The sequence below is a fragment of the Symsagittifera roscoffensis genome, chromosome 9 (genome assembly GCF_963678635.1).
Source record: "Symsagittifera roscoffensis chromosome 9, txSymRosc1.1, whole genome shotgun sequence".
In the NCBI taxonomy this organism is placed as follows: Eukaryota; Metazoa; Xenacoelomorpha; order Acoela; family Convolutidae; genus Symsagittifera; species Symsagittifera roscoffensis.
Genome location: NC_087070.1, coordinates 32,048,364 through 32,070,668, shown reverse-complemented (window position 1 = coordinate 32,070,668; position 22,305 = coordinate 32,048,364). Strand labels below are relative to the sequence as shown.

Here is a 22,305-nt window from a genome sequence, read left to right as displayed (position 1 = left end):
TGGCCTCAAAATGGTAACCTTTTACTTCGCCCTAGACAGACCAGAAAATCAATTGGCTAGGCCGAGACGTTGAAAAACGAGTAGAATTTGGGTAACTGACGCCGGGTGCCGGACATCAAGCCGACGGGACTTCAAGCCGAATTGAAAAATTAGGGACTTCAAGCCGAATAAATCCTTATAAAGTCGTGAAATATGAACAATTTGAAAAATTTTTTGAAGAATTTCTGAATTTCACGATCTTATCTTCACTAGTTATTGGCGTTTGCATATAATTTAAGCTTCCAAATGATGTTCCGGAAAGTTGAAAAGTAAAACATGGTTGAAGGCATTTTTCATGTTTATAATTTACGCATTTCAAAAACCGGCTGATATTAATAACGGATGCGAATCACAAGTGGTGCATTGTCATGAATAACGCTTGTAATGGACTAAACTTGCCAAAATTTTAGAAAAGCAACATTTTGCAGATGATAAAATAGCGTTTTGGGGTGCTTGTAAAGTTTTAATTTCGGCTTGAAGTCCCTTCGGCTTGAAGTCCCGTCGGCTTGTTGTCCTAGACCCCTGACGCCGGCCAGTCGTCTACAGGTACTTTTCTACGCTCCGTCACTGTGTAGTATTTGGGCGAATGTTACATTAAACCTGAAGATGCACTAAAATGTGCGAAAACGTTTGTTTTAATTTACAATTTTAACGCATTCTCAAAAGATTTGATATGATTATGTTGAGTTATGGCGAGTTTTCACATTGATCCATTTGAAATGGATCAAAGTTCCACTGTCCAATAAAAACTAACGGTATACTTCGTGTGGTTTAGGTATTTAGAGACCTAACCATGGGGGCGTTCTTATTTTAGAGTGGGGGGTTTAGGTAGTAGCTTTTAAGCTGTAACACCGTTTGTAGTCTCATGTCGCAAGTGAACCGAAGTGGTGCAGACTGTATGAGGTAGAAAAACTCAAGAGATAGTGTCCCTTACTCTTGAGCCAATGTTTTAGGGCCCATTTTTCTTAGCCTCATATGTGACTTAAATAGGCGACTGTTACAAGATCTCAACTAATATGTTTTCAACCAATAGCTTTTGAAGTTCAGTGTGGCTTCAGCGCTAGCACTGAAAATTTGCTGAATAAGCTTTGTTAGAACTTGTGCACGTGTACCGAGGAACCCAGGTCAGTTAGTTTTCGTAAGCAGATAATTTTTCTCGCAATACAGGATGCGAACGCTTCCTGTGTACTCGGCATTATAAATGATAAAACTACTTTCGAAGAATTTTTTTATAGAGCTTAGGGAACAAAAGCGCAGCTTTATTTAAGTATATGATAGACCTGTAGCATCATATCAGGTCTGTCTTTTTGAGTCAATTTCAACTCCGATTTATTCTGAGCGGTGTTTGTTTTCTCAATCAGGTTGGCTGGAATACCAACCATCTGACTCTCTTCACTTCTATCCACATTATACTTACCTCTTCCATATATAGAAAATTCCGAGAATTTTGACCCGATAATGTGATGAAGGGACTCCTGACTGTAACCTCAGTTACTATGATACTTTTGTATTAATAATAATAATAATAATAATAATAATAATAATAATAAACAAGGATTTAGACATAAAGCCATGGGGCTAAAATGCCCCGCGTTGGGAGTTTTAAACTGAGTTTTATAGTTTCATTGAGTTTACACAGCTATTGCAGCAGTTTATTCTCCATGTGCCTGGGACACTTTCCTCATATTTACTGATGAAATAAATCCAGAAAACGTTTTTGAGGCTTGATTTGGAATCACATCCTTAAAACATTAAACCTCCAAAAAGCAAGAGGACCAGATAGACTCGGTAACACAGTCCTATAATATGATCTATGTACTGTTCCAGAAATGGTTAGAGGCGATTTGTTGGGCTACTTGTTGGATCTAAAAAGCGAGATCAACGGAATTACTGAAGAAATTTGTCAACCTGAGCTTAATTTGTTAAATGGTGATTACGACGGATCAATTTCTGAAAGTACAGATGCGTTTCTTAACAATTTGAACAGTTGTTTACTTGATCTACAGAAGAAATGTATATTTCTATCTCTCATCTTTTTGGATAATCCGCAACCCGCTCTACAAGATATATCCTCAAGTTGCGATGAATTAAAAGTATCGGCGACTACTGTTTGTGCAATTGCGCTGAAATGCCCAAAATCTTGTGGTAAAACATTGCTAAGCAGCTGGAACAGCTATCTGAGAAATATTGCGCAAAATTTGTCAAGTTTTGTTTCATCACTGCATAAATCAGCGACCGAGCACGACAGCAATTCGGTGAAGACAAGCATTGGGAGGCTCTGCCATGACGTAGATGCTTTTTCCAAGTTACCCAAAAGCAACAAAAAAGCGGCGATTATTGCAGCTCAGAGTGGGTTAGTAGTTGGTCTAAATTGAAAGTATTTTAATCAGCGACATGGGTGCGCCAGAATATACTGTAATCAGGGGTGTTAAAATTGCATTGCAATTAATTTAATTGATTGTTTAAGGTCTCCAATTACAATTAATTGATTGATAATACCAATTTATTGCAATAAATTGGTGTTTTTATCAGGGGCGGATTTAGGGAGTCGACCTTCTCTTCAACCAAAGGGTCCCCTTTTGGTATTTTTATGGCGTTCATTTTCGGCCCATCAGCTCTGAAACTTTTTAGAGGAGCCAATACATACTAGATTGGAAGGGGAGCTCGCGCCGAGAAAATGCAATTTTTTGGTCAGCAATTTCCAAAAAGTGCCCAAAAACGGGATGAACAACAAGTTTTGGGACGAAAAGGTAGTTTCTGAGCTCTGCTGAAGTGATTTTATGACTTTGGCAATTAATTGATTGTTTCTTTGGCAATATCAATCTATCGCTATCTCCTCTATCTAATATTTAATTGAGCGAGACATTTCCAGCCATGTTAAGGAAATCCCTATGTTGACATGCTTATACATGTTACGCTATCTCTATATGTTGTAACTACAGTAAATTTTTATATCTAGGCTGTGCAAATAGGTTAAAACGTTACTGCTAACCAGCGGATTTTCATCAAGCATCGGTTTTGTGCGTAATCGCATTGTTTTTATTTACGCATGCTTGTTCTTCAAAATGATGCTATACAAGGATGTTTTATTTCACTGGTTTATATAATTGCTTAGAACTTAAATCCGGGCTAATTTGAGCATTTATTTTGATGCCTGGTGATACTTTTTCGATACTCCGTTTCAGACTCTACCTTTTACTAATACTACTCTTGGTTTTGGGCTCCAGTTTTCGTTTTGAAAGCTACATACCTTCTTGAACTTGTTTATTGGTTACTGCTGCATGGGCTCAGTTAGATGTCTACTGTCTGAAAAGCCTCCATTCAGCTCTGGAGGCTTTAGGGACATGGCACAATTAGTAGAAACAGTAACCGTAAAGTGAATAAGTTCAAGAAACTTAAATTAACTGGCTACGAGGGCCTACGACTAGCGAGTTTTCGGGTATCAAGTTTATGTCGAGGACCACGAAAGGATATGTAATGTCAGAGTTGTCATTGGCAGCCTTCTGTTAAAAGCGTTTAAACTGATTTTTATATATCAAGTATTTTTTGTTTCCAATCTTCAAAAATCTTTTTTTCCTTAGTGAGAGATTCATTTTGTCCCATCCTTAATGATTTGGGACAGAGAAAAAACGTTACCCAATCAATTTGCTGATTGTTTTTATTTGTGTGAAAAAAGCTTGGAGTGTTTCGTTAATTCGGTTTTTCATAAGGGTTCGCAGCTGTTTGTAATTTTTTTGTAAATTGTTTTCCCCCTGTTTGTTACTTTTATCTATTTAATAAACTGCTATGCAGTGATTGTTTTTTTTGGAATTTGAATAAAGTTAATAACTGGTTACTTCCGTTCCATTTTTCCTAATGCGTTGCTCTGATTTCTTATTTAATTTCAGTTTTGTGTTTCTTCAGTCCAAGAATGTATTCCAAGAAAGCTCAGTGATTTGTTCTCCTTTCATTTTTATTACAATCTCCGCAATAATTTCTCCTTTTTACTTTTTTTTCAAAGAAAAACCTCGAACTCAGTAAATTTTATTCGCAAAAAAACTCAATGATTTGTTAATTTCTATTACGCATCAATCAGTTATTCAATGTTTTCTTTTATTTTGAAATCATTTAATGTGAATAAAGTTTTCGTTTTATTCTTTTTCAGTGATTTTTTCGCAGTTTTTAGAGAAAGCTGTGCAGGGAGTTTGTCTATCTTGTTTTCCACTATATATCGTTTGCAGTCAACTGTTCTTTTTCTAAGTTTTTTGGTCAAATTGGTTTCAGCCATTGGTTGTGTTTTTTTCTCATTTTGACTTTCAATCGAAATTGTTTGTTGATAATTGGTTCAAACATCTGAGTTCTGTAATTGGCTTAATTTTGAATACATCATAATTTGTAAAAAAAAATAAACCCGGTAAGTTATAGTTTTAACCAACTCACTCTTATGCTTTTGTTTTGCTAAATCCGTGATTTACTGAGTTTTTTCTTTATTGTCAGAAACGATACCCGGTACTTGAATCGGTATGATGCTCTGATTTATTGAATGCTCTTTAATATTGTATTATATTTCAAACTTTGAAAAAAACAATAAATTTTTAAACTCTATCAGCTATTTAGAAAAATCCTTGCTCAATAAAAGAGTGTTCAAAGGTTGACTGATTCTTTTCTTATCATCTGTGTAACGCTGAATGAGCCGTTCTCTAGATCATTCCCTTAACCTATAGAAATGTAGTTTTTGATTTCGGTGAAAATTGGTTTTTATTTTTCCGAAAACAAAACCTAACTGATTTCTGATGAATCACCTCATTCTTATAGCTGTTTTCTTGGGTACGCCTAGTGTCTAATTTTTTTGAAAAATTTTTCTAAGCTTGTATTGCTCGAACAATTGATTTTCTAGAATTTTGGAGATAATAATGTAATTTTTTCGCAAAACGGTAGTGTTTTATGGAGCTTTGTTTAAATTATGTTAAATAAAGTTTCTGTAGAAGACTAATTTTACGCACTGTAATCCATATTTTGAGCTCTGCATAAATTTTTGCCCTGATTTGCTTGATTTTAAGGCAGTTGTGATTCGAAATCCAGTATCATTTTCACTGATTCTTTCACTGATTTTCACATTAATCAGGTGTTCTTCTTGCTTATAATTTAGATAGTTTAGAATGCGGAAATTTCTGCTCTGGATCGCTTGTTTAATCGATTGTTTTTAAATAATTGATTTTTTGTGTTGCAATCATTTTTTGAACACCCCTGACAGTAATGTATCTCCCAAAAGCAGATGGGAATTTTTTTTTAATTCAAAACTAGGGTGTTGCTGTAATATAGAATAAAAAATAAGCTTGAATATTGGTACAGAGGGCGAAAGTAAATAACAAACGGGTAGCCAGAGCAGAAGTTAACTATCTTCACATTGTTTTTTGCTCTGAGTTAAGGTTTAATGACCAGTAAAGTTGATTTCAATAATGCTTTTTAGTGTTTTCAAAGTGGCAATCAACGCAGTGAAGATGCGAAGTCACTTTAATAAATCCGAATATATTTGAAACGATCGTTGCAGAAGCAGTTTTATTTAAGTGTGAATTGATTGTTTTCATTAATATTTTGAAGAGCTTAAGTAACTTCAGCTTTAAGCGGTTTTTACCACAAAAAAATCAAAAGTCTTTGCTTTTTCTTGTATGATTTTTGTTGCAATTTTGGTAAATACCTTGTTGATGTACACTTCCCAATTGGTAAGTTGCTTTCAATAATATTCATTATGCTTGCGATAAGCAAGCGTTGTCAAATCGCAATATAGATTTTTTTCTGGGTTAACAACTAGTTTAACAAAGTCACTTGAATCATTTTACCTTTGGCTCATATGAAATCAAAAATCACGCGGTAATTCATCGCACTTGGTCTGGAGGTAATGCAGTTGCCTTTGAAACCTAGCGTAAGGGCCTCGAGTTCCGGCCAGATCTTGTTGTTTTTTTTCAGTGTCTGAATTTTTTTCCGGGAAAAATTGATTAGTCTGATTTTGTTCGTCGGCTTATGTTTTGTCGGCTTAGATGCCACCAAGTTTTTTTTGCGCTGTAATTTTAATTGTTGTCTCAAGTGTCGTTGATTAACTCCTGTAGTTTTTTCTAGAATTAATATACCTGATTGGTATATTTACCGTTTTTTTCTTGCTTTTTTGCTTATTGATTTTAGTGATAGTTTGAATTATAATGAAAACCATTTCAATTGGCAGTTATTGGTTTCCGGATCAATTGGCGTTTAACCACGTGTTGTTGGCTCAGTTGACATTCAGAAAATACTTAAAGCTTGCCTAATTGTGGTGGTTTTATTTCTCGTCGGTTTTTCTGTGATTGAATTTTTCGTATTTCCAGTTTTATCTTAAGACTTAGATTAGACTTATGAATTAGATGTTTACAAATCCACAACAAGTAAATAAGCCGGTTTGCGTACGTATTTTGTGAGCTATGTACAATTTGGATTGATAACTCTTTGCGCGGGGCTCTCGAGCACTCAAACTAACTAATATCGTGATTCGCGAAATTCAAACAGGCGGTTTACTGCGTTGGGCAACCACAATAGTTTTGCTGCAACTCTCGACATCACCCAGATTCAGAAGTTTTTTTATTTTCCAAATCTTTCCGAATATCTTGATGTTGATTCAAAAGGAAGTGTTTTCCTCATTGGAACTAGGGAGTGGAATTTTTCGATGCTAAGAGACGTCTAACTACACTTTTTAAAAGACAAGTCTGCTGATTTAACTACAATCAATAAGCTCGAAGTCACAGCTTTCACTTGAGAGGGGAATGTATAGGTTTCGACAGCTCAGTCAATTAGAAATTGACTCATTTTTGCTCAACGGTTAAGTTTTTGAAGGGCAATTCCAAACGTTTTGGCCCTGTCTGGCAAAAGTTGCCGGACTTCAAGTCCAAAGGTGAAGCACCACGTATAAATCAGCTACATTATCGCCACCTTTCGCCCAAAACAAAGGTTCATGGGGTTTTCGATACTTTTTGTTTTTGACGATGAGGTATTCCATTATAAATGTGTTGAATTCATACGTGTCGTTTTATTCTTACAACCAGCAAAGCTCCTCACAGCTCAAATCGCACAATTGAAATTTTTGGTTGCGGCGCCAATCGGCTTTTTGCCATCAAGAAACTTGAATTTAATTTTAACCCACCCACTGATAAAATTAGGTACGCAGCAGCTGTGAACGTTTATTCGAAGAATAACTCAAAGTAATAAATTTGGCGGTCCTTCTGCATCATTTTGTGTGCTGCATCTCGGTATTTTAACGTCATATTTTTCAAATATTTCTTAAAAAACATTCAGCCATTGTTTGAAAAAATTAATCGTATAAGCTTCGTTCCAGCCATAAGTTTCGCTCATAAGCAGTTTTGCTTTGAAAGGTAAAAGTGAAGCGATTCCGAGTAGGCTAAAAATTGAATTTATTTGAATTAACGGTTGTCTTGGAATGAAATTTGATTATTGATTTTTAACTCATTAAATGATGAAAAAAAAATCAAATATTTCATATTTTAACCAGCTTTTAAACTGAAAGGTGTTTAGAAGTTTTTTCTTGTATTATTTGACCAATGGATTATCAATCAACTGAGGCCAACTTTCTTCTCAAATGGAAAAATCAGAAGTATCAATGGCATACACTTGATAGACCATTCCACTTTTAGACTTGCATATCACTGCCAAAGAAACGCAGTTTTCCCACTGAATTTGGCTTTTAACTTACCGGCCACTTGTTTGCGTTACTCTGAGTAAAATATGAATTGTGTTTAAGATTGGCGTTAGTTGAGGATGCTTTGGAGGAACTGACAGCAGAGGACTTCCCTTTACGGTCATCGTCTGCAGCTCCCGGAGACGCAAGTGGCTCTAATGATATCGCGGACTTGTTCGACTCTCTCGGCATGAATACACACACTGTGGATCCAGTAATAGAAATGGACGGAGATAATGCTCACTCCGGTAGGGGAATTTGATCGAGACGAAGCTTGTTGTTTTGATAGATAAATATTAAATATTTGCGTCATATCATTGTTTTTCATCTTTTTCCCATGAAGAATCCCGTGAAAATGGAAGTATCATTTTTCCCGTGAAGAAAACGAGTTTATGAAAAAGACCGTTATACGAAAAATGTCTAACACGGCATAGTTTCAAGTTCCGCAAAAAAGCAACACTAGAATTCGCTCACAAGGATAAGGTTGTTGTAGCTATCCAATATAAGGTTAATCTAGGCATCAATAATCTGGAGTAATAAAAAATTTCAAAAGACCCTTGATTTGAGCAGAAAATCTATTCAGACGCGTTTTTTTAACCAAATTTCAGATTAACCAAAAAAAAAGTAAATAAAAATGTGAAGGCACGCGCTATGAAATTAGGACCCGGATTTGAATTAGTTTCTTATATAATAAAAAAATTAAACGTTTCCGACTGACCTCAAGTTTGGCAAAGATTCACCGCTATGATTTTATATAAAAAAGATTATAGAACAAGGAAAGCCGAAAGCTTAGTGTTTTGACCACAATGATTTATATGAAGAAATTCAAGAATGACGAAAAAATGTAGAAATCGGGACGAGATAAAAATGAAAAGTAGTTCCTTGCCTTCCCTTCACAAAAAATCATTCTTTCAAGTAATGAAGAAAAAGTAGACAGAATCAACTAAACACTGAACAAAATGACTATGGACATCAGGTGCCTTTATACACGGCTTATTTAATATATCCGGACAAAACGCTTGATACTTAAAATTTAATGCAGGTTTTTCTCAAATTGGGTTGAATTGAGACAAAAAATGATGGCGACAAAACTTGCTTGAAGCTTAAGCTAAATTATTATTATAGCGCAATTTATTTTGCGGAACTTATTTTTTTTGTAGTCAATTAAAAGTTACGCAAACACTGCCGGATGAAATACTGACAAAACTATATTTAAAGTGAGCCGTTTACGTGGGCCAACAAAGCTTAAACAGTATATACTCTTCGAAAAAATGGCACAAAAGGTTCAAAAGTTGATCTCAAATAAAATAAATGGTGTTTCTTATGGTCAAAATGAAATTTTTTGACTATCAAAGGAAAATATAATTTTTATGGAGTTTTTAGAAGGTTATACCATTCTTAATCTCTATTGGGCTACATAGGAGACTCATTTTGAATATTTACGCAGCAATTGACCCGTTAAAATTTGTGCAATTTTTGGTTGACTATTTAATAGAGCTAATACCTACTCATTTTAAGGTTATAATTTTGGGAGCTCGAATTTCGCTGTATAAATGGCGGCTATTTTCTTTTTTTCCCCACATTTGAATTTGAGCTTTGAAAAACTAATTTCACGTTGTCATAATGTAATGAAGTTTTGCATAGTAAGCAAAATAACTATTGTCAACACTTTTCTTTTTCTCACCTTACTCCATAACATCAAATATTATGCATTCAGCCATAAAAACGCGTAAGAGAACTGAGAAGTGGAAGCAAGCCTTTACAATTTTGATAAAATTCCAACACATTTTATCTTATCATGTTTTGTCTGAAGTCAACACAATTTGAGAAAAACCCGTTCTTTTTTCAATTCTTATGCGTTTCATCCGAATAATTACTGTCATACCGTGTTATATGATCTTAGTGAATCCGTACGGATTGGCGACGAATGTGATAATTCAATAAGAAATTGCAGTGAACTGAAACATAATCTCTTTTCTCAGTTCTGCACATATTGTGCTCTTATCAATACGGACTGGCCGTAACTCTAAAGGTCAGTTGACCTGTGGTATAAATTATATAAATAGTTATAAACATGTATATATGCACATCACTATCATGATACCAATCCGGCGGGATGACTTTCCCCCCTCTGAACGTAAATAAATAGTGTGAGTTTTTCAGTCCCCGTGGGACTGACTGAGTTTAAATAAGAGTTCTTGAGTTCCCTTGGGACTTTTGATTATTCAATTCCCTTTTGCGGGCTCTTGCAGTTCCTTGGTTGGTTGCTCCGTTGCATTATTGGATTTCTTGGTATCAATGATCATATCGTCGTTCACTTCCTCGTCTACTTGTTTTTTATGCTCCTCGGTTGTGTTGGCTTTTTCTTCGGTCACCGTTGTACTGGGTTTTTCCGGAACATCAACGTTCTTTTTGTCCATCGTTATTGTTTCGTTGGTCTGGATGTTTGTCGGTGATACGAGGTCTACTACCTTGACCGCGTCTTGTGCCCTTGTGTCTTGGGCGCGGGCGACGTGATCTCCGACGTGTTGGAGGACCAGTCGTCGCTTGATAATGTCGGGTTTGTTGTTTTTTGTTATCATCCTTGTGGAACATCATGTTTTTATGGGGTTGGTTTTCCTCCTGATGTTTTCCCGGTCTGGGGTTTTCTTTTTGCTTCTGGTTCCGCAGTTTTTCTTTCTTGTATCTCCTTTCGAGACATCCGTTTTGACAGGCCCGTTTGTTCGTCTTCTACGAACATTGGGTGCAAGTGTGTGTTTTGTTGTTCAATATCTAAAAAACGTAAACTTGGACACGTTCGTCTTGCGGATTTGTATGCAACATAATCGCTTAATCTTGAAGTTCTGCACGGTCCATAGATAAGTGGGTTCGGTACAAAAGCGAATCCGCTGTTCCTTAATAGCCGAGGTTGGTTTCACTTAGTTTGTACCCACGCTGTATGTGGTGTATAAGTTAGGATTCCCATTTATGGTTTTGACCTTTTGTTCAAGTGTTTTTGAGTCTTTTATTTTCGTTGCTTATCTTATTGTTTTCGGGCTACCTGTTGTAATTTTTTTAGTGTTTGCATCTTCTTGTGCGTGTGTTTCTCCAAATTTTGAATTAAGAGCTTCCTTCTATCTATCTAAGGAAAACCTTGTTCTCGCACGTGCTTTACTTGGACTCGATGACGTTCCTGTTTCTCTTTGGATTTCGGCGTTTGTTGGTTCTGGTAGATTTTGGGGTGGCTTCCGCTTGACGTTTACTTCGCTCTCCGACCAACATTGTAAATCGAGCTTAACTTCTGGTGGCAGTGGAGGGTACATCAGGTTTTTTTGATCTAAAGAACCGTGTTTTGCGTTTTCCCAATTCAAAAGATTTGGGGAGCTAGTTGTTGCTTTATTTGAAAGTGGTGCATTTGGTTTTCGTCCCATATGGGCTTCGAAGGGAGTGATTTTTGTGGTTCCGCGCGGAGTAATTCTTAAAGCTTTTTTTATTTCTGCGACTTCAGATGAAAGTTTGAACGATGTCATATGTTCAATTCGCATTACTCCTAATCTGCGTTTTAGTGTTTGTATCATCTGTTCAACTAAGCCAATAGATCTGTGATCGTCTATCGGCGCAAAAAGAAGTTTAATGTTATTTGATTTGCAAAAAAAATTGATTTTTTTTTGCCCAGAACGTTTGTGTCTGATCACATCTTGATTTCGTGGTACCCTGTTGTTTAAAATTTATCTTTGCATCTATACTTTATTTAAATGCGAGTGACAGTTATCTCCCATGTTAAAGCATAATAATTTTGCATGTTTAACGAAAGAATTTTTTCATGCTTAAGCTTCATCATATATTGCAATGCTTAAAAAAAATTTTCAATTAGTTTTCCGCAAGGTCAATCAGTTTTCAGTATTTCAGTATTTTTTTTTCGAGGCCAAAGTCAGCCTGTCTGTCTGTCCGTCTGTATACCTGCTTTCTTAATTATTTTGATTATGTCTGTCTGCCCGTCGTCTAATTTTCAAACGTTCATCTCTTCTGTTATATATTTAAATGCGGGCTTCACTATCTCGCCATGTTTAAGTTTTCTCAACCTATTATTTTTGCATGTTTAACGAATTTTTTTTTCATGTTTAAGCTATATCGTATATTGCAATGGTTAAGTTTTTTTTCAATTTTCCAGTTTAAATTCAGTTTATTTCATCAAGTTTGAAATCGGCAACCCAATAGTAGGATACTGTCAGAGTTTTTTCAGGTTTTGCGAATCTGGCCTCCATATATGAATAACCAAATCTTTTTAGTTGACGAGATACTCAATTTTCGAGGTTTTTCAAAAATTTCAAGAAAAATTAATTTTTGAATTTTTTTTTCAATTTTCGAAATTCTCCCCCTCTGGTTAACTACCTTAGCTGTTGGAAATTTTGACCATTACGACATGAATGTACGCATCTTTATTTGGTTCATCCGGAAGGAGCACCGCTAAATCGGGTTGTACTTCTTCATTTGGTTCTATTACTGATTCCGTTTTGGAATGACTTTTCTTTTCCCAATACTAGTTTTGATTTTTAACCTTGTTCTGTGCATTGTCTGCAGATCTGGGCCATTTGGACAATGATCCGGTGAATATGGGGGAATCAAATGTTCTCTTATAGGTCCAGCATCGCAGCGAAGCTGTACCCGGGTGTGTGAGGTGAAGACTGACTAGGATTGTTTGTCTACGTTGTTGCGGGATAATTATCCGCTCATCCAACAGCAAACAGTCCTCCTCAACATGTAGGCGGTTTCGGACGTTATACCAGTAGTCCCCGTAGGCTAGCTTCAGTCAGGCCCAATCTCGCTTATTGCTTACGTTGGTTTTAAGTTCCGATCCTTACGGGTTGCTGCTGCTGCGAATCCAATCCCCATTACATTCTGGAGGTTGCTCCGGTACAAAGGTGTATCTTCTTCCAGCTCTGAGGTTGGTGTGACCTGATCCATTGTGGCAAATATACTTGGAACGATCATTTCGAGGCTTGCGTCTAGTTGTTTGGCGTTACTGGTCATTGTCGGTCGTGGTTCATATGGAGATAAGTCGTTCCTCTGCTGGATTGAGGGATCAACTCGGCTCACGCAATACTCATAATGCTCGCTAACTTCGACCGTCAAGTCTGTCTGTGATTCCATGTCTTGGTTGTTATGTTTTAGGTTTGTGAATGAGATTCCGCGGACTGAGTTTGTGTCTGAGTCGCGGTCGCAGTGGTAACTGCTTTTGGGCTGCTAGTCCCTTCGGGCGTTTACTCCCTAATCCTGTCCTGGTGGGGCCGGTCAGGCTTTCCGAAAACACTTTTTTTTGGGAATTTTCTCTTCCTTTGGCTAGATTGCAGGAGTTTCTCTCTGGGGACTTGTTGAGATTTCTTGAGACGAAGATGTCCATATTTCAGTTGTTGTTGTTCGGCGGTGTCATCGGGGATCGGATAGGCTCTGCTCTTGATCCGATTCTCCTCTCCAAGTAGTGGCGGACTGTCCGCCGCGTGGTGTTTGTCTTTTTCCGGCTGCCTCTAGCTCGTGCCGAATCGGGTATGAAGCCTCCTTTAAAACCTTATTTTTCTAATCTCCGGCTCATGGTGCTATTAGAAAAATTGATAAGATTTCTTGTCTGTTTATGTTTGCTTATGGACTGCTGATTTTTAGAAGGAGAGTTGATCGAATGATAGTTTTTGTTTAAGATTTTGTGACCGTGATTGTATGTTCGCAATGTTTGAAATATGCTTTTGATTTCAATTGATTTCCTTTTATTTTCCGCGCGCGGTTGATCAGCCGTTACGTTGCTTGATTCTGATTGGCTAACGTGTTTAGAATGACTTTGTCATTCAATTCGAGAATTGCAATGAAGATTTAGTTGATGCTGCTACAAATTCCTCGTCGTACTCACTGGGGGTTTTGCTAATCCTTTTGGGTTTCGCAATATGTAGTCTATTAGTCCCATTTTTGATCCGGCCAAATGTTTGATATCAAAATTGAAAGAGATCAAACGATCAATCCATCTAGTGAGTCTACGTTGGCTAGTTTGATCTTTTGCTCGCGTTTAATGCACTAATTAAACCTTGATGGTTGGTAATGACGGTGACATTTTTCCCGTACAATAAATAATTGAAATATTCGATTGCCTAGACGACCCCCAATAGTTCTAGCTCTTTAACCGAATGTTCTTTTTCGAAAGAACTTAGGAACCTGGACGCATTAGCTATTGCCACCCATCTCTCCTGGGTAAATTGTTCAAGCGCGGCGTCTAACCCAAATATAGAGGCGTCGCAGACCACACGCGTCTATAGGTTTTAGTGCTTGTTTTAGTTTTTTTCTGAAACAAGTTTTAATATGAGATAAAATGCTGTTATGTGATCCGACTTCCATTCCAATGCTTTGTGTTTGTCCGTGTTTTTTAAAAATGGTTTGAATGCTGAATCCTCTTTTGCCAGGTTTGTTATGTATCTTGTAAGGTGATGTATTGAACCCATAAAACTTTTTAGCTGCTTGAATGTTTTAGGGGGTGTGAGTTTTGCTATTGCGTGGGTTTTTCGATTCAGCGGCTTGGTGCACTCGCTTTTAATATGATATCCGAGCCATCCAACCTGTTCGTTGGAATTGGTTTATTCATGTGGCATGTCCTCTGATTAGGCTGAAATTACATTGTTTTCTGGTCTCTGGATTCAGAGGGATTTGCGAATATGCGTATTGAAGGTCGAGTGTTGAGAAAAATGTCGATTCTTTTTCTTTCGTTTTTTTATGATTTGCGCAATGTTGTCAAGCATTAATTCAATATTGGGCTTTTGATATTTGTTTTTGTGGATAAATTATTTATCTTCTTCGAGTCTAACTGTTTTTTCTAGTTTCTTCTAGTCTCACAATGCTAGTTTCACTGTTTGATTGTTTTAACGTTATTACAATAGGGCTTATAAATTTTTCATCTGAACATTTGTCTAGTTTGATGTGTTTTGATCGATCAATTTGTTTAATTGTTTCTCAAACCGTTCTTGGAGATGAGTTGGTACCCGTCTTCCTTTCTAATGTATAGGTGTTGTGTCTTTCATGAATTGAGTTCTCATAACATGGTTTTTTGAACCCACGCAGATTCTATCATAACATGGTTTTTTGAACCCACCTTTGGATTCTATCGCAAGTATCAGCCGTCCTTTTGGAATTATATATTTTCCATGATAACTCGCCATGTTTCTCGTCGTATCTTCCGGAGGGGTATATCTGAATTTTGCTGATTTGTCGTTTGTTTGTAATATGTGCGCTGTTTTCTGCTTAAGAGCGACATCTGGTTTCCTGAATCGGCCGTGAATATATCGCGGATCCATTTTTCTTCTCTGTCACCGCAGTCTGCCGTTGCTGCTAACTCTACTGAATCCGCATGGAATTGTTCTAATGATTCGTTTTTCCGTTGTTTTCTGCAGATGAAATTATATCCGCCCCTAAACAAAAGAGGATATAACTTCTCACCGTTGCATCTGCTTCGTCCCATGGGAAATTGTTGCAAAGTATTCTTCTTTCTCGAGCTCTTGTTGTTTGATTTTCCCAGTTGACCTTCTTCTCCTGGTTTCGTATATCTCGTTTCCCTTTTTCTTACTGGGTTTCACCGTTAACCTACAGTTCGTAAATTGGTTCTATTGGTTCTATGATTGGGGGTTTTGCACGAAGTAGAGTTCGAAATTCTATACCTTCTTCAGCCAGGACGGCCATCTCCACCATGGCTGCCCATTTTGTCCGTTCCATTAGCGGTTCCGCCGTTGCCTTCTGCTAGGCTGGGATGCTCAGAGGGTTTTTGTATCATGCTTACTGCGCCATTTCCTACCGATAAATAATACCGATATGATATTTCAATAAGAAATAGAATTTAGCTGAAACCTTATCTCTTTTCTCAGTTTTGCACAAGTTGTGCTCTTATCAATACGGACTGGCCGTAGTTCTCAAAGTCAGTTGACCTAAGGTATAAATTATATAAATTTTTATAATTATGTATATCTGTACATCACTATCATGATGCCAATACGGGCGGATGACAGTTACAGCAGCTTGTGTTTTAGTACGAAGCTTCTTTTCTAACTCACAAATTAAAGTTTTAATTGAAATTGAGTTTGTTGGTTAGTTGGGCTTTTTAATTGTTTGCCTGTAAAATGCTAAAATTTTCTAAGAGGGGTGGAATGAGCAATTTTATGTGGATAAATTTTGTTGAATTTCACCGACTAATAAGCCTATAGCATTGAGTTTTGCTTTAAATAAAAACCAGGACTCTTTTTTGATGCAGGCGCAACAGGAGGAATGTCTTCTCTGGCAGACGAATTCGTCAGTCTGGAGTCCATATTGTCGGACGTAGAGTTGCGCCAGCTGATCCAGAATTCAATCGGTCTGGTTAAGACAGTGAAAGCTTGTCTGAAGAAGGCGTGCAGCGTGCTGGATGAACCTACTGGCAGTAGTAATACTGAGCCCACGATGAGTAATGAGAGAATGGACGAGATAATTGAGTGTTGCAATAAGGTAAGTTGTTTCTCAGCTCTTGAACTATTCAGCTCAATTCTGACAATATCGATATAATATTGAAAAATCCTTTTAATTCATCAATCTTGAATTTGTGGATCACCCCAGGGTTTTTCTCGGAGGTTATTGCCCTAGGAGCATTGTTTTGATAAGATTAAGCTTCTGTAATTCGACAGTACTTAAAATGAATTCCAAGGTCTTATTCGCCTGCTATCCTAGATGTCGCCCACATGTGACGAGTTTGTTCTGGCACTGTACCCTCCACGAAGAGCCAGACTTCTGGAATCGGAGGCGACTGACCTAGCGGCTGCAATGCGGAAGCTGCTTCAGGCAGTCACTGGCGAGACAGAAGGCAGTAGTAGCTCGGAACATCCGACTGTATCGGAGAGTATTAATGTACAAGACAAGCAGATAGATATTCTCCGCAAAGCGATCGAGCACAATTCAAATAAACTGTCAACGTTTCTAAACGCAAGAACTCATTGAGTTTACGAACTGACACTTACTTATGAATAAATTGTTCAGAAAGTTTGAACTTAATTCATTTTTGATAAGTACTTTTCAGCACCATAGCCCTATGGAAAGTATCATTTACTAAAAATCAGGTGAATGCCTTTTCTGGTAAACAGCGCATCTAACCGATTAATTAAGAGAATAAGTTTCACTTGCCTCTGTGCTAAAGTTCAGCTAAGAGTGGAAGTGGCACTTAAACTGTTAGGTGACTGTGTTTTCCTCGAATATTAAGTTCAGTTAAACGTGGAGGTGGCACATTAACTGTTAGGTGACTTAAGTTTCCTCGAATCTTGTTTGATCGTCGAGGAACTGATCATGTTTTACACAGGCGAAGCTGCGCTTCGCAAACACTTGCGAGAGCACGACCAAAAAGCAGCTCTGTCAAGTGAAATAAGAAAAAGTAGAAATAAGCCTCGAATTAGCAAAAACTTGGAAGTAGGCTACGTGTAGGATTCGAATCTGCGACCTACTGCAATCAAGAGATTTTGAGTATCGCACTGTCCACTCAGCCACGCAAGCTTAGCAACCGACAAACATAAGTCACGTATAAAGCAGCTACATTGCTAATATATTGCCAATGCCGTTCAGCAAAATACAAATGGACTCAATTTTGCAAGCAATAATTTGGAATATAACCAACTGAAGGTATCCACACTAAGTTTGCATGTAAAAATTTGCGAAGCATAAAGACACATTATGTATAAAAATGCATTTCAAGCAATTGCGAGATATGGGTTAGAAAACTTCTGCAATCGATTTTTCTTGATTGTAATATTGTTTGAAAGAAATCATTTGTTTCGGTTCATTTGATGAATTAAAAATGCATCAACTGTGTTACCCCCTTACTATTCGAATTTCAAAGCACAAGCTATATAAAAACTGTAAAGATACCCCAAAAAGGTCACCAATATTTGCTAATTAAGTTTAAAAAAAAAGGTTCGTACTAATACACTCGCTGCGCAAGTGTAATTGAGTCCTGAATTTTCTGATTTAGGTCTTGGTGAATTTTTTGTTTTTTTTTTCAGCAAAAGGTTAGGACATTTCACGCTCACTTTTGAATTTGAAGTATAAAAAGAAGGCAAACTCGAGTATCGAACAGCCAATGTTTGAAGGTCAGAAAAACCTGATTGACTTCTAGTTATGAGAGTGGATGTTATTTTGCAGGTTTACCAGCGGAACGAAATATTTAACTACTGATCCAGTTTTTGAAATTGAGTTAATTTCCTTAAAAAAAGAGTCAAACATGTTTTGTTCATAACAATCAGAGCCTTAAGGCCTTTTTTAGTTAGAAAGTAGAAATTATTTGTAAATGATAAAAAACCAAAACTGAACGTTTTCAGGATTGTAATTAGTTTAGATTTTGTTTCACTAGCAAAATTAATTGTACTTGCAAATGGGAGCTAGACAGACTTCAAAGGTAACCGCGAACTAGACATTAGTTCTCATCGGGAACGAAACTTTATTTCCCGGAACAAACTTTTATCAAAAATGTAAGAAACTGACCTTGGTTATTATGAAATCGCAACATCTTTCAGAGCTTTTCGCATTTGGTCTAGAGGTAAAGCGTACGCCTCCAGAACATGAGATTTGTGGTTGGAGTCTAAGCGTGGAAAGTGATTTCGGAAGACAAATTTTGAATATCTTGGAAAAACATCCGCTATTAATTTCCTTTCAACAATTTTGACTTTTATAAAAAACACAAAAAAAATACCCCCTTTGTATGAACCAGTCCTCCCCTTATTACGCGTTTGGACAGACTTCACATACTTCAGGAAGAAAAGGAGACTTCGGAAAAAGAATGTTTAAGGAATAAAACTAACCTTCAAGCACAAAAGCAGCACAATAGTTGCAACTCGGAACGTTCTCTGCTATTCCTGCAATCTGCTGCTGTTTTTCAATCACGATTATCGTTGTTATCGTCAGCGCAATTAAGGTTGTTGTGTTTTTTCTCTCGTTTTTTGTTAAAATGGCCGTTTCAGCATTTTTCAGAAATGTGACGTCATCATTCGAATTTTTGAAATTTTTAAATACTAGAATATTCCAGCCCTCACCGTCTGGCCAAACGTTCCAATAACGCTCTTAGTTCTTAAAAACCACCAATCCGGAAGGCTTACTGCTAAAATTCCGAATTCTGCAGAGATTGCATTTTGGCCATTCTGGTCGAATGTCACATACTCCCCGGACAGTCCGGTCAATGTCCTCATTGAATCGCGCAATGTTCAGAAAATGGTTACAGTGTCATCGAACAGAATTTACAAAATGCACGAAATTACTTTTATCCACGTCACATCGACTCACTGCAGAATATAAATGGTATCATACTACATCATTATAGCCTTCAAATTCTTTCATTAATCTGCACATTGAGGATATAACCTAAGATAAAACATATTTTCTGACTTCCAGTGTCAATGTCCCGATTAAAACTTTTTCTCTTAGATTTAAAAGGTGTTGGCTTGCAGGACAGTCCTGCCAACCAACAAGCTAAAATTATCCTACTATGCTTCTTCCCTTCGGAAATCTTGCTTGTTATTGTCCTGAATATTAAAACTAAGAAACTCTGTGGTTAGAAAGAACAATGAAACAATCTCCCTCTTCGAGAGATTACTCAAGCCTTCCACATCACCACAAAGTGATCAGTCTTCCTAAGTGATTAAAAACAATCATGCAGGCTGGAATATACTCTTCCCTTAAGCCTTTCTAAATAAATATACTCTTCCCTTAAGCCTTTCTAAATAAATAATAAGTGAGTGTCTCTAAAGCCACTTCAACTAAAATCAAAATGCAAATTTATAAATGCAACAATTTCAAAACTCAACTAAATGTTTCAGTTTTCAATTACAACTTGGTTGCTTGGTTTCCCACTTGAGTTTTTCACACACATAAAACAATTCTGAGTTTTAACTTTTCTTCATCACTCTTTTGTTCTCTTCTTTTTTCGTCGTTTAGAAGTTCTAAAACTTCTAAATTCTTCTAATTTTCTTTCTTGTTGCCTCTTGTTTTCTCGACCATTCATCAATGTTCCATTTCTTCCTCCTGTGATACTGACTCCGCACTTTCGGTTTCCGTGTCTTGTAGCACATCGTTGGCTATCCTGACGCTGTTGGAAGCCGTCCTCCAACACTTCTGCTCTTCTACCCTCTGCTTACAGCAAGGTAGGGGATCCACGTTGGATTCTCTGTTTCTGCAGAAACTGTTGTGGAGACACAACGTCACGTTTCTCTCCAAATCTTCTTTCAGCATCTCTGCCTTCTCATTTTCACTACGCTCACTCGTCCTGGAAATTCTTTTCACAGCGGTGGTCACTGCATTCCGATGAGTCACGAGAGCTCGCTTGAAAGCTCCTGCTCCAATGTCCAGCTGATATTCACTGTACACCCTGCCGTGCTTCGACATATGCTTTTTCGCATACTCGTACAACCATGCAGTCATGTTAGCTCTGAACCATGGCATCAATCGTTTTCTCGCCCATATCTTCTTCACTTCCATCGGAATGTTTAGAACTTTGCACATTGTCTCAAAAAGATCTAAATCTTTTAGACAATCTAATTTCCGCAATTGTTCTCTCGTCGGCGCCTCCTGTCTATTATTTTCTCTCACATGAGCTTCCAGCCATCGTATCGCCATCATAACTCCCACTATCACTATTGTTACGGGCTGTGATGAATCTGGTAAACCCATGGAGAGCAGCTCTCCAGAGTCCCAGATCAACATCAGATTACTACGCTTGGGATACCACCAGGTCTGCAGCAAGCAGTGGCAAGGAAACTCGTCATGCGTCAACATGATGCTCCTCCAATTACGTTTTCCCGAAGCTTCCAGCAATGGTTCCACTTCCATCATCACTCGGTGGACTTCATCATTCTCATCTACTGCATTGTAATCTGTGACAGTTGATCCTCTCTGTTTCTGTTTCTCAAAGTCACTGAAGTTCCCGCTCACATATCCCATGAACTTCTTTCCTAGTATTGACTCCAACTCCTCTTTGGTTCTCTCTGGAACTGCTGAGAACATCTTACATAGTAACTCGTAAGACTTTTCAGACATTCTCGCCAATCTCACACACTTCGGCACTGAGAAGGCTTGATTCCTAATCGTTCTTGTACTCTTCACGTCCACAGCTACGAAATGTACAGGATACCTGCTCTTGCACATTGGAGCCAACGTTGAACCCACCAAATATCGTGCTCCTGATGGTATACAATAAGTTTCGCTGTGTCTGATGTTCATTTCTGTCTCGATTGCTTCCCTCCATTTTCCTATATATTTCTGCTCAGTCTGCAGAACTCCTAGAAATACTTCTACGCTGATGGCTGTGACCATCTCATGTTTCTGTTCTAGATTCAATAGTGACTCTAAAGAACCAAACATGCTGTAGAATCCTAGTGCAGTCACTAGATTCACGTCGGTTCCTCCATGACAATCTGCTATCAGTTCCGTTTCCGTTCTTGCTTTCATCACTACATTTCCAAACAATACTGTCAATTGCTTGTGTTGTTTCTCCAGGGTTTTCACACAGTCTAGACCTCCACAAACGTGACCCTCCAGTCCACAGACTTCCGCCAGACAGCTACCAGGTTTGACCCAGTCTTCTGGTCCCCAGCCAGGCAACTCCACTTTATCTTCTCCGTTGCTCTTAGAGGCTGTTATCATCACATTATATATGATGTTGAGGTCACGCAGGTTACAGTCTGCATTCAGTTCCCTCTGTACGTCTTGTGTCGCCCGTAATATTGAGTCAGCGTTGGGACTAGGACACCATGATGGCCTCATCAATTCCCACACTGCCATCAAGCTCGTTCTCAGTAATTCATCTGAGAATCCCAACCCAAACTCCACTCTCTTGTCGGATTTTGGTACTGAAGGTGCAGTCACCTCTTCTTCCAAGACCAATCCCAATTTGGCCTGTGGATTGTTAACGCTCTTAATCGTTACAATTCTGGACGTCCAGAATCTTAGTAACACCGCCTGCTCATAATCAAAGAAGCAATCGCGTATGTCTTCACTCAGGAAAGGGTTGTACGCTATCCCTATAATCCCGGATACGTAGCTATATGACTTCTTCTTGATCGGTCCACAGTATTCACTGGATTTCGGCAATGCTCCCATAGATTCTTTAGTGAGTCTCAACTCCTTGTTTGAGAATCTCCTGATCTCGTCTATCTTTTTCATGGGTTCCAATTCTTCAGGTTCTTTCATGTTTACCCTCATCGGTTTACTTTGCTGCATATCCAGCAGTGCTAGCAAGAATAAGGCTTTCGTTCGCTCATCGCCTTCCCTCAACATTTTAACACAAGTGTTTAATGCAGGTACTGAAATCTGCTCTATCAGGAATCGAATGAAACAGAGAGCGTCTCTCCGCTTCGCACACGCTACTGCTGCTCCCTCCTGGACTATCAGATCCCTCAGATTCGTCATAAGGAAAACCTTTTCTTCTTTTGATCTCTTTCTTTCTTCTGAATCATATTCTTCGCGAGTCAGTCCCATCATGCACCAGGCGAACCTGAGTTGTAACTCTGTCCTTACGTAAGGTACTGCCACGAGAGCATGTATTCTTGGCTTAGTCCTCA

The 22,305-nt window shown here is 37.9% G+C and overlaps 1 protein-coding gene across 1 annotated transcript; it reads left to right on the top strand.

Moving 5' to 3' along the window:
• Positions 1-1,827: 1,827 nt before the first annotated feature.
• LOC134854257 (cyclin-D1-binding protein 1 homolog) lies at positions 1,828-16,779 on the top strand. The gene is made up of 4 exons (XM_063870449.1): positions 1,828-2,392; positions 7,802-7,986; positions 15,993-16,222; positions 16,442-16,779. The coding sequence occupies exons 1-4, from the start codon at positions 1,869-1,871 to the stop codon at positions 16,706-16,708; spliced, it is 1,206 nt and encodes a 401-aa protein (XP_063726519.1). The 5' UTR covers positions 1,828-1,868; the 3' UTR covers positions 16,709-16,779.
• Positions 16,780-22,305: the final 5,526 nt, after the last annotated feature.

Bases quoted from the DNA above. Each gene is read 5' to 3' on its own strand.
- LOC134854257 (XM_063870449.1), top strand. From the start codon at position 1,869: ATGGTTAGAGGCGATTTGTTGGGCTACTTGTTGGATCTAAAAAGCGAG. The intron at 2,393-7,801 runs GTTAGTAGTTGG...ATTGTGTTTAAG, and splicing joins ATTATTGCAGCTCAGAGTGG to ATTGGCGTTAGTTGAGGATG. The intron at 16,223-16,441 runs GTAAGTTGTTTC...CTGCTATCCTAG, and splicing joins TAATTGAGTGTTGCAATAAG to ATGTCGCCCACATGTGACGA.